Raw genomic sequence first — 13,256 nt, 5'->3', positions numbered from 1 at the left:
TTTTAAGTTTATATGTTATATAGCACAGGGATTTTTCACCTTTCATAAAATTTGAAGAGCTATAACGTTCTTTCCAACTATAATATTCTTTGCATTCTGATCTCTGAAAAAGTAAATCTTTTTGAGGTACAATACAAACAATTTGAATTTGAATGTAGAATTACAATACAATTCAAATAGAAACTTATAAGTGTAATAAAAGTTTTTGATATTTTAAATTCATTTATTCAGCAACCATTTATTGAGCTTAATTCTCCACATTATGGAACTTGGGAGTTCCATCATAATATTTTTGCATAGTTGCTAAACATATGAAATATGAAATATGTTTCGGACTTCCGAAATAACTCCACATTTCTTTATCCCTCTCTGTCATCTTTTAGCCCTATCCATTATTATCTTTTAGCCCAGACTCCTCCTAACTGATCCCCATCCTCTTATTGAACAATAGAGGTGAAAATCATGGGATCCATCTTCAAATATGTTCACCATGATAGGAGCTCAAAATTTTTGTTGAATGGCTGAAAGGAAATCATAGATTATTTTAATTGTTTAATTGCAGGAACAGTTAAAGGAAAAACCGCTTTTTAGTATATGCATTATCTTTTCTGTGAAAATAAAATCTAAACTAGAAATAAAAAAACCTATGTGCCATAAAACACTAACAATTTTAGGGCATTATAACTTTATATAGTTTTAATTAATATGTACAGATTATACTTGTTTTTGCTTCCTTCACTTAACATTCATTTGTACGGATTTTTCCAGTATAGCTCCATCTTCATCATATAAAAAGTAATGTGATATTCTGATTTTATTGGCATATTTTGCTTTGATGTGGTCTTCAGTAAGATATACAATAAGGCTATTGAAATAAAAAGAGAAAACTAAGAATTCTTTGAAATAAGATGTTTATATATATACTTTCTTCTACCCAAGGGTTTGATGGAATTTAGAAGAATATTATAATAAAGGAAGGGGGAGGGAAAAGTAATGGTGTTGACAGATCAGGGTTAATATGGTTATTGTAAAAGATCATTAAATTTATTTCTGATAAAACCAAGGAAAAGTATAGGGAATGGTATCAATTCTTCAGGAAAATTTTATTCTGTGTGAAAATGTTTTTTAATGATTATTATATATACTTAGAGAAATTGAGCATTGTTTTATGATATCTTTAATAAAAAATGAAAAAAACTTCTGCTCAAGATCCACCCCCCCCCCAATTATTTACCTTTAAGAAAATTGTAAGGTATCACAAAACCTAACTTATAAAGGTTTTTCTCTAGGAAGTTAAGCTCATGAGGTCCACCTGTTTGACATTTAGAGATTTAGTCGATGCAGAGATAAAACTCACACTGTCTAGAGAAAGAAGTGCATATCTTTTAACCTAGTGCGACCATATAATTTATCATTCAAGCCAGAATGCTTTTGAGAAAGAAAGAAGAATTAATAATTAAGCTGGCACAACAGGTATAAAAGGGTACTGCCCCTATTTAGACCAGTTGTTTCAGAGTTCTTTGTGAATGTGTGTGTGTGCACATATGCAAAACCGTGCACACTGGTACATGCATAATATAAAACATCAAATACACAAACGTGCACATACCTCTATACTTATAAACACACATTAATATAACCAAAATTAAAATTTCATGAAACAGTGTTAACCTTTACCACATGCTATATATACAGTATTTTTTAATCCTTTCTCTTTCATTTCCAAAAGAATGCTTATCATGATGCCCTAAAATATTATGGCCTGTGGTTCCAAAACATAATCAGCTTTAGACCATCTTCATCAAATACCAGTTGTCAACCAACGTTTTGACAGGAGTCCCCAGAAGGGCTCGCTGTGTGTAGCGTAATGTGTGGCAGATGGTGGGCATTTATTGTTCATTAAATGAATGCATGAATGCATGAGTGAGTGATTAGCTCAAAGCTAAAGTTTATTGTAAAGGCCTAACGCCTAGGAGTTCTCTGTCACTTGTTAAAGGAAGGTCTCGATGTTTCAGAAACCAGACTTGTGGGCGGGAAGGCTGATACTCTTCCAATTTAGCAAATTACTGTACATTCTTAGTCTAAGGAAGGCCCCTACCTCCTTAGGAGTGTCTATGCATAGTGTGGGACCAGGTATATACACCATCAATTGGTTAGGCATTTCCTTATCATCAGACATTAGGGTTGCTTCCAGATTTGTTTTTGTTTTGTTGTTGTTGTTTTGTTTTTACAACAGGTCATTTTTTTTTTAATAACAAATAACATGTTTCCTTTTTTCCTTCTAAGTGGTGTCCTTAATACCTTCCCGAGAATGAAACAGCTAAGTTCAATAGCCTGTTAATTTTAGGGAGTTAGTATGTTTTATGAGGGTGCTCCCCAGAAAGATGGACTGATTTATATGCCATTGACAATATGTGGATGTACTTACTCCCTGAAACATGCCAATATTTGATTCAATAACTTTTAGATACTATTTTATTAATTTAATAAACATTTACAATTTTCATTTTTTTAATTACAGCATGTAGACATCTTTTCTAAATATTTGTTTTATGGTTGCATTTCCTCCTTAGTGAGTTTCCTGTGCATATTATAACAGTGGGAAAAGATTCAGTACTTTTATAGCATTTTAGTTGCAAAGATAAGTGCATGCTGGCTTATTTGCCAACAAGTACATTTTTAAAACCTCAGTTAAGACATTTTCTTTGGATCAGGCTTTGTTAGATTGAGGGCCATTAATGCTTAAATCTGTAAAATTATGCTACATGTGAGTTACTGAGAATTGTTTAATTTCTTTTTCATTTCTTTTTAAAATTCCTTTTTATCCTTATATTTTTCTAGGCTCGAGAATTACAAGCTCGGGTACTAAAACGTGTTCAGATGGAACAGCCAGATGCAGTTCCTGGACAGAAACATTTAGCAGCTGAAATTTGTGCAGAGATTGCAAAACATTCTGTTGCTCAGCGAGACTATGAAAAAGCAATTAAGTTTTATAGAGAGGCTCTTGTTCATTGTGAAACAGATAATAAGGTCAGTACTTTTATCAAATTTTAAGCACCTTATATTCCAGATGTCATCTAATTTCCCCAAATGTAAACTTCTTAACAGCTTATTTATAAAGATTTGAAAAGAAATGTAATAAAAATGCAAGTTAAAATATTAATATTGGTTTCAGAAATACTTCAAAATACATGATGCCTTAAATTAATAATGTTAGTCTAAAATTATTATGAAGTGATATAAAGTAAATCTGTAAGCTCTTTTTACATTCATCTGTGTTTTAATAATTACTTTAAAACAATTCTCAATTTCAAATAAATATCTGAATCTAGAGGATTTGATTCAGTTTACTAAACAGCTGTTGTATTTTAATTGCTGATTGGTGCTGGATATACAAAAGCAACTAGATTCAATCTCTTAACTTCAAATGGCAGAGTGTGAGAATAAATGTAAAGATAATATTAGTGTAGAAAACTTATATACATGGCCAGTTTAATTTTTTTGAAAATTTTATTTTAATTATATTGGAGTATATAGTTGATTTACAATGTTGTATTAGTTTCAGGTATACAGCAAAGTGATTCAGTTATACATATACATATATTCATTCTTTATCAGATTCTTTTCTCATATAGGTTATCACAGAATGTTGAGTAGAGTTCCCTGTGCTATACAGTAGGTCCTTGTTGGTTACCTATCTTATATATCGTAGTGTGTGTATGTTAATCCCAAACTCCTGATTTATCTGTCCCCCCCACGTTTCCCCTTTGGTAACCATAAGTTTGTTTTCAATATCTGTGAGTCTATTTCTGTTTTGTAAATAAGTTCATTTGTATCATTTTTTAAAAATTAGAGTCCACATGTGAGTGATATCATATGATATTTGTTTTTCTGACTTACTTCACTTAGTATGATAATCTCTAGGTCCATCCATGCTGCTGCAAATGGGATTATTTCATTATTTTAATAGCTGAGTAATACTCCATTGTGTATATGTACCACATCTTCTTTATCCATTCCTCTGTCAATGGACATTTAGGTTGCTTCCATGTCTTGGCTATTGTAAACAGTGCTGCAGTGAACAGTGAGGTGCATGTATCATTTTGAATTACAGTTTTCTCTGGATATACACCCAGGAATGTGATTGCTGGATCATACAATAGTTCTATTTGTAGTTTTTTTCTAAGGAAACTCCATACTGTTCTCCATAGTGGTTGTACCAATTTACATTCCCACAAACAGTGTAGGAGGGTTCCCTTTTCTCCACACCCTTTCCAGCATTTGTTTCTGTTTGTAGACTTTTTGATGATGGCCATTCTGACCAGTTTGAGGTGATAGCTCATTGTGGTTTTGATTTGTGTTTCTCTAATGATTAGTGATGTTGAGCATCTTCTCATGTGCTTTTTGGCCATCTGTATGTTTTCTTTGGAGAAATGTCTATTTAGATCTTTTGCCCATTTTTTGGTCCGGTTGTTTGCTTTTTTAACGTTGAGCTGCATGAGCTGTTTGTAAATTTTGGAGGTTAATCCCTTGTCAGTCGCATTGTTTGCAAATATTTTCTCCCATTCTGTGGGTTGTCTTTTTATTTATGGTTTCCTTTGCTGTGCAGACGCTTTTAAGTTTAATTCGGTCCCATCTGTTTTTGGGTTTTTTTTTCCATTACTCTAGGAGGTGGATCCAAAAAGATATTGCTGCAATCTATGTCAGAGAGTGTTCTGCCTATGTTTTCCTCTAAGAGTTTTATAGTGTCTGGACTTACATGTAGGTCTTTGATCCATTTTGAGTTTATTTTTGTGTATGGTGTTAGAGAATGTTGTAATTTCATTCATTTACATGTAGCTGTCCAGTTTTCCCAGCACAACTTATTGAAGAGACTGTCTTTTCTCCATTGCATAGTCTTGACTCCTTTGTTGTAGATTAATTGACCATAGGGACGTGGGTTTATTTCTGGACATTCTGTCCTGTTCCATTGATCTATATTTCTGTTTTTGTGCCAGTAACATACTGTTTTGATGACTGTAGCTTTGTAGAATAGTCTGAAGTCAGGGAGCCTGATTCCTCCAGCTCCGTTTTTCTTCCTGAAGATTGCTTTGGCTATTCGGGGTCTTTTGTGTCTCTGTACAAATTTAAAATTTTTTTTCTAGGTCTGTGAAAAATGCCATTGGTAATCTGCTAGGGATTGCAGTGAATCTGTCGATTGCGTTGAGGAGTATAGTCATTGTGACAATATTGATTCTTCCAATCCAAGAACATGTTATATCTTTCCATCTGTTTGTGTCATCATTGATTTCTTTCATTGGTGTCTTATAGTTTTCAGAATTCCAGGTCTTTTGCCTCCTTAGGTAGGTTTATTTCTAGGTATTTTATTCTTTTTGATCTGATGGTAAATGGGATTGTTTCTTTAATTTCTCTTTCTGGTCTTTCATTGTTAATGTGTAGGAATGCAAGAGATTTCTGTGTGTTAAATTTTGTATCCTGCAACTTTACTGATTTCATTGATGGGCTCTAGTAGTTTTCTGGTAGCATCTTAAGGATTTTCTATGTGTAGTATCATCATGTCATCTGGAAACAGTGACAGTTTTACTCCTTCTTTGCCAATTTGGATTCCTTTTATTTCTTTTTCTTCTCTGATTGCCATGGCTAGGACTTCCAAAACTATGTTGAATAAGAGTGGCAAGAGGGGACATCCTTGTCTTGTTCCTGATCTTAGAGGAAATGCTTTCAGCTTTTCACCGTTGAGTATGATGTTAGCTGTAGATTTGTCATATATGGCCTATATTATGTTGAGGTATGTTCCCTCTATTCCTACTTTCTGGAGAGTTTTTATCATAAATTGGTGTTGAATTTTGTCAAAAGCTTTTTCTGCATCTATTGAGATGATGATATGGTTTTTATTCAGTTTGTTGATATGGTATATCACACTGATTGATTGGCAGATACTGAAGAATCCTTGCATCCCTGGGATAAATCCCACTTGATCATGGTGTATGATCCTTTTAATGTATTGTTGGATTTGGTTTGCTAGTATTTTGTTGAGTGTTTTTGCATCTGTGTTCATCAGTAATATTGGCCTGTAGTTTTCTTTTCTTCTGATATCTGTCTGGTTTTGGTATCAGGATGATGGTGGCCTCATAAAATGAGTTTGGGAGTGTTCCTTCCTCTGCAGTATTTTGGAATACTTTCGGAAGGGTAGGTATTAACTCTTCTCTAAATGTTTGGTAGAATTTACCTGTGAAGCCATCTTCACAGGTGTTGCACTTTTGTTTGTTGGAAGTTTTTTTTATCCCAATTTGAGTACTTGTGATTGGTCTGTTCATATTTGCAATTTCTTCCTGATTCAGTATTGGGAGATTGTATCTTTCTAAGAATTTGTCATTTCTTCCAGGTTGTCCATTTTGTTGGCATATAGTTGCTTGTAGTGTCTCTTATGATCCTTTGTATTTCTGTGGTGTCCGTTGTAACTTCTCCTTTTTCATTTCTAATTTTATTGATTTTTGCCCTCTCCCTTTTTTTCTTGACGAGTCTGGCTAAAGGTTTGTCAATTTTGTTTATCTTTTCAGAGAACTAGCTTTTAGTTTCATTGATCTTTTCTATCGTTTTTTTAGTCTCTATTTCATTTATTTCTGCTCTGATCTTTATGACTTCTTTCCTTCTACTAACTTTGGGTTTTCTTTGTTCTTCTTTCTCTAGTTGCTTTAGGTGTAAGGTTAGGTTGTTGATTTGAGAGTTGTCTTGTTTCCTGAGGTAGGATTGTATTTCTGTAAACTTCTCTTAGAACTGCTTTTTCTGCGTCCCATATGTTTTGGATCGTCATGTTTTCATTGTCATTTGTCTCTAGGTATTTTTTGATTTCCTCTTTGATTTCTTCAGTGATCCACTGGTTGTCACGGCCAGTTTTATAAACTAAAATGTTATTACTCTCAGATCTTGACAGATGATCAACATTTTAAAACAATAGTCTAGTAAATGGCTGAATATTTAAATAAGTGACGTAGAACACAAGACAACCATGTTCTAGAATTTAAAGTTTAAGATTGGACATTTTGAAATAATACAACTCTTTCAGATGTAAGGCAAAGATAATCTTTATTAAGTCATAACCAAACAGGTACCTTGTTCAGTGGTGACTAAAGTAACTGGAATCATAGTTGTAAATCTGGAGCATATCTGCTTCAAGCTTTTTATTTTACAAATGAGGAAACAGGTTTAGAGAGGTAAGGGGCCCCATCATGGAGAAGCTTGGACTAGAATCGTAGCTCCTAATTTAAGACCAGTGTTCTTTTCACAATGCTTTGTGTCTCTCTACTTTCCAGGTGAGGCACAGCCTGTTTTTCCTTTTTTTTTTTTTTCCAGTTTAAGAGAAACTAGAGATGAGCAAACCTATAGTTTTCCTGCTTATCATGCTTGGCATTTTTATTGCAATAACTTTCGGTCAAATAAAGTTTCATCTGTGCCTAGACATTTTCCTATTTCACTTTTTATTCCAAACATTTTCTGACTAATCTTGCCCTTCTTCTCTGTAGATAATGCTGGAGCTGGCACGATTATACCTGGCACAAGATGACCCTGACGCCTGCCTGCGGCATTGTGCTCTGCTTCTCCAGAGCGACCAGGACAATGAAGCTGCCACCATGGTTAGTCCAGGACACTTCACTGCTGTAAAGGCAGTTGTGTTTTATATTTATTCCATGGGGCAGTTTCAAATTTTACCTGATAAAACTAATAGTAGATGAGATGCCTGGCTCATGTTGGCTTTTGGAAGAAATAACACTTTTAACATTATTAGTATATTTTTCCAATAAACACCAAGACTCTCTTTATTTTATACGAATGGTGAACCTAGGTCAGGCTTTTGCTTGCCCTCTTGGGCCTAGGTAATTTTTCTTTATGCTTGGTCAGGAGGAGTTCATGTGGTAAAGTTCTAATTTGCTAAAGATTAACTGTTAACAGTTTCAGTGGCACTTTCTGAGTTACAGAAAAAAGTCTTCATGTATCATTTTAAGGTGTGTGTTTATTAAATAGAGTTTTGCTTTTCTTTCTCATTTTTACCTGGGTTGAGGTTTTTGGTAGCTTTTCAAACAGCTACATAGGTGACAGTTTGTGAGGTTCATTTAATAATTTTACAAATGAGTCACTATAACTGAAAAGAAATATAAGACCTCTCCCTTTTAAAACACATAATAAGAAAATCTCAGTAGGTCTTGCTCATTTAAAATTCCTTTGAAATACTTAAGGTTTCAGAATGTTCTGGGTTTTTTTTTTTTAAATCTTCTCGTTATTTTAGCCAAGTGAGACACAGAGAGTGTGCAGTTCCCTTCAAGTTTCTGTTTTTAGAATAACTACTTGAAACATATTTTATACTAAAAATACAGTTTTTGCAAACAGAGAAATGTTTCACATCCTTGATTGTCTTCTGTTATACTGATCTCAGTGCTAATCTGCTTAAGGTATACTTGAATTTTAAATGGCTCCGTTTTATAAAACTTTGCCCTCCTCATGTTACTCATATGTGTTTTCATAGCAATCAATCTTGATAGGAATACTGTGCTTTGTAAAATATATGGCACTATTTTTAGAACCAACTTTTACCTTTATAGATGATGGCAGATCTCATGTTCAGAAAACAGGACTACGAACAAGCCGTGTTTCATTTACAACAGCTTTTAGAACGAAAACCAGGTAAATATCCACTGATTATACCTTCTAATGCAATCAACTCCCTTTCTCTTCTTTTTGGCTGTTATGCTGCTTATTCCACACCTGCCCTTGAGCAGCTGAAATGGTTATAAGGAAAATGACTGGTCATTAAAGTGACTGGTCTCACTTTAGATTATGACCAGAGACCCCAGATGGGCCCTCAGATTCTGCCTGGCAGTCCTACTGTACTCTAATGAATTCACTCACTCCATCCACCTTTTATACTTTCTCCTCTCCTCAAACCTCTGACACCCTTTCCCCTTTCCTTGTCCTCAGCTACAAACCTTGCCTCCTACCTCACTGAGAAAACGTGAGCACCTGGAAGAGAACGTCTCCCTCTTCCTGTCCCCAAGGCTGCCTGCTCCCCAGCCATTGTCCTCCCCAGGTCTGCCACCCCACCTCCAGCAGCTGCTCCCTGTGGGCACTGGACGCCTCCCCTCCCCTCCTGAAGGGCTTTCCTTCTGCTGTTCTGTCTCTCCTGTACCATCATTTTCTTCCCAGTCAGCACATAAATATGGTGTGACACCTGCCCGCTTTAAAGACATTAGTAAATAAAACCCAGCTCTTAAGTCTCCAGTTACTCTCCCCTTCCAATTACAGCTCCATTTTCCACTGTAGCAGATTTCCTCTGAAGGATTTCTGTCTGCTGTCTTCACTGTCTCCTCCACTCCTGCACTCCAGGGAGGCTGCTTCTTCAGGGTGGCCAGTGCCCTCCGTGCTGCCAGACCCAGGTCTGATTCTCAGTTCTCTGCTTTCTGGGCCTGACATTGTACTTGGCACAGCTTACCCCCTCCTTCGTGAAAGGCGTCCTTGCCTTGTCTTCCGGGATGCTGGGCTTACCTGGTGTTTTCCCAGCTGACCGCTCTGTCTCACCCTCCTTTGTTAGATCTGTCTTCTCTTTATGACCTTTAAATGTCAGAATGTTCTAGACATCAGTTCTCAAACGTTTTCCTCTTTAATACCTTCACTGCTCTAGGTGACTTCATCCAGGCCTCCGGCTTTACGTCCTGTGTCCAGTCCCGACTCATCTACACCACTGCCTATTTGCATTGCCACTCAGCTGCCTAGGAGGCTCTCCAGCTTAACCTGTCCAAAATACAACACTGGATCTTTTCCTTCCCTCCAGATCTACTCCTTCTCTTTTTCTCATTTCAGTAAATCGCATTACCATTTATCCATTTACTCCAGTCCCAAACCTTCTAGTTACCTTTGTCTCATCTTTTTTCTCATATACCACATCCAGTCTGTCAGCAAATCCCTGTTAGCTCTACCTTCAAAATATGTCTAGAATCCCATCACTTTTACCACCTCTACTGCTGCCACCCTGGTCATTTCTCACACAGATTACTGCAGTATTCTCATAACTCACCTCTGTTTCTACTCCTTGCCTCCAAATAGTTTAGAAATGCCTTCAGCTGAAAGTAGCAGATACCCTCCCCCCCATAATACTCTAGTGGCCTAAATAATTATGGCTTTTATTTTTCTCTTATGTTAAAGAAATTTAAAAGTAAATTGTGCTGGGAATGGCCCAGAGGTTCCACGGTATCATCAGGAAGTCTGAGTCCCTCTGTCTTTTTCTTCTACCATCATTAGCCAAACTTCCATTTTAAGTATCATGTCCAAGATGACCGCTGCAGCTCTAGGCATTGATGTTCCTGGATGGGGAAGGTGGAGGTGGGCCAAAGGGCATACCTCCTCAGTGAGTCATCTTTTTTTCTTTAAAAAACAAAAAACAAAAAAACAAACCCTCTCTAGAAGCACCTCTGTAGCTGCAAAACAGGGTGGGAAATGTCATCTTCTAGCTGAACACAGTGCCACGTAGAATAAAATCAGAACTCTGATAGTGAAGAAGGAAGGGATAGTAGATATTAGGTAAGCAACAGCCCAGGCAGGTTAGTTCCTTGAGACTCTCCAGTTGCTGTTCCCTCTTCTTGGAGTATGTTCTGCTTTATTCCACTCAGAACTTTGCTCTCATGCTGCCTCTTCCTGAGGGTGCCCTTCCCCAGCCATCCTATGTCAATAACACCTCATTGCCCTCCATCCTCTTATCCTGGTCTTGGTTCTTTGTTTTATATTGCATTTGTAAAACAAAGCAAAACAAAAATTGTAAATGATAGATCATAAGCATCAAGTGGCCAGGAGCTGTGTCTTCACTGCTGTGAAGATTTAGAACAGTATCTGGCTGAGTAGAAATACTGGATGAATAGAAGAGTGGGAGGAGAAAAGGAAAGAAGGGAGGTGGGGGAAAGGGGGAAAGGAAGGGAATGTATGTTACTTATGTGTCAAAGTACTGGCTGAGAAGAGTTTGCGATCTCAGAGGAGGTCCTCGAGCTGTCGTTCAGTTCTTCCAACCCCTATGCCTTGTCTCAGGATGATGCCATGGGCAGTCAGAGCTGCCTGGGTGGGGCAGCGTGCACACAGAGGTGGGCATGCCTCAAGGAGGGCAGCTCAGAGAACCAGATACACTCGACTTGTTCCATTTACTAATGCTGTCACTCGCTGAAGGTTTGAATTTATAGAACAATCCCTTCTGCTTACAAATAAAACATTCCTAATTCCTAGTTAGGGCAAAGATTAAAAGGGAAAAATCTTGTTCTTATGGTGATGTCAACACTTTTAATTTCTTATTATTTTTATCATCTTTTAAGATTGTCTCCCACCTTTGGAATTCCCCAGGTCATGTCGTTTCTCACACTGTCTGCTCCAGCTCATATTCAGATGTTATTTGAAAGAATGCTCTTAATTACTTTAACTTCTTACCTTTTCTGCTTACTCCAAGTCTAAAATATGGGCCATCCTCCCACTTCATTTGCCCAAACCTTACTCATACTTTCTTCAGGCCTAAGTTGTCTTCCTGCCATGGCTTCTCCCTTGGCTTCTATACTCTGTTTTGTCTTTTTTTCCTTCTCTGAACTACTGTTTAAGGTAATACACGTAATATTTTCATTCTGACTATCTCAAGCTGTTCCCATACTGCAGCATTTCCCTCTGAGTCAGTGATCCAACCTGGTTTCTTTAAAAAACAGACCTCTTTCCTTGTGAATATGTTTAAGCCATTGGTGGCAACAGCGCCCTCGCATGTAAGATTTGAAGAAGCCCCTCATCTGTCACGTGAATTTTGTATCACCCAGGTTACTTGGCCCCAGCACTTTTTCCAAATACATAATAGTGGTGCTTTGGACTGTCTACTTAAAAACAAATATAAAGTGAATTATTTATTTATAAATTCAGTAGAACGACCTAGTACTCCAGAACTACCAAACAACATACAACCACCAGCATCAGGTATATTTCCAGGCACATAGATGGTGCAGAGTAATTGTTTACTGGTTGAATGGCTCAATGAATGACTGTAAAATACCAAGTTGTTTAAAAATACAAAGTTTTAAGTAAATTTTTATTGTCTATGTGATATTTTGTTTTTAATCTTGCATTCTATGCTTTATTCCTAATAGGATTTTATAAACTTATCCACTAGTCAGTTTTTTCAGAATTATTCTAAACTCTGTGCACCTATACTTACTTTGTCATGTGTTATAGATCATCCTCAGTAGCACATCTTATACTTTAAGGCTGTGTTTGAGCTTACTTCAGAAATGTACTGTCTAATTTGACTTAACCTAGCTAGTAGAAAATTCTCCATATAGATCTAATTACTGCTCTCTTGACAGATTACAAACCTTTTCTCTCTCAGAATCTCCAAATCATCCTGAGTTCTCCCCTTCCCTCACACTAATTGGTTAGCGAGTCCTATCAGTTCTCTCTGCTGAGTAGCTAACTATCACATCCTGTCCATCTTCTCCTAGCCCACCACTCTAATGAAGAACTTTATTACCTCTCACCCGGACTAGTGCAGTTTCCCAGCTGATCTTCCAGCCTCTAGTCTCTTGCTGTTCCAGGCCATTGTAGGAACTATCATAATAATTCTAAAAAATCAAAAACTAGCCCTCTGCTTAAAATTTAGGGTGACTTTCCAGGGTAAAGTCTAAAATACAGCATTATTTTGATAATAATACACCCCAGGATTACCCTTCCATCCGTATTTCTTATCCCTCTTCCTCTACTTCAGCGTCCAGCACTCTCCATGCTCTTCTCAGCCCTGTCTTTGCACATGCCACCTGCCCTTGGAATGCCTTTGTCTGCCTAACAAGACTCAAAAGTCTGATCCTCTGTGAAACCTCTTCTGCCTCCCCCAGGCAAAGTTAGGAATTCTGTGCATTGTAATTCCATAGCACTTCATGCCTAATCACATCACATTATGGTTTTTCTTGATATTTTCTCACTGTTCATTAATAAACATGAACTAACTTTTCAGAATATAATACATTTCAGCTTTCGACAGATTTCTTAAGTGCAGAAATTTGCTTTCTGTCAGATTTCATGGTTAACCAAAAGACAAGTTACATTAATGTAATCTAACCTATCAGTGGTAATTATAACTTCAACTAATAATGAATGCATTTCAGTAATATTGTAAGGTGATAATTATTCAAGAAACTGGCCTCCCAAGATTGACTTTAGATAATATCAGTAATATTATATATCACACACGTTAGCAA

General features: G+C 36.6%; 1 protein-coding gene across 5 annotated transcripts in view; it reads left to right on the top strand.

The window, feature by feature from the left end:
• TTC21B (tetratricopeptide repeat domain 21B) overlaps positions 1-13,256 on the top strand; it is an 87,726-nt gene that overhangs the window by 46,002 nt on the left and 28,468 nt on the right. For all 5 annotated transcript variants that reach the window (XM_061201131.1, XM_061201123.1, XM_061201116.1 and 2 more), the window contains 3 exons: positions 2,842-3,030; positions 7,524-7,634; positions 8,598-8,679. In XM_061201131.1, the coding sequence (XP_061057114.1) occupies positions 2,842-3,030; positions 7,524-7,634; positions 8,598-8,679 (382 nt within the window). The remainder of the gene's footprint in view (positions 1-2,841; positions 3,031-7,523; positions 7,635-8,597; positions 8,680-13,256) is intronic.

This window comes from Eubalaena glacialis, chromosome 1, assembly GCF_028564815.1.
Source record: "Eubalaena glacialis isolate mEubGla1 chromosome 1, mEubGla1.1.hap2.+ XY, whole genome shotgun sequence".
NCBI lineage: Eukaryota > Metazoa > Chordata > Mammalia > Artiodactyla > Balaenidae > Eubalaena > Eubalaena glacialis.
This window is presented reverse-complemented; position numbering and strand designations above follow the sequence as displayed.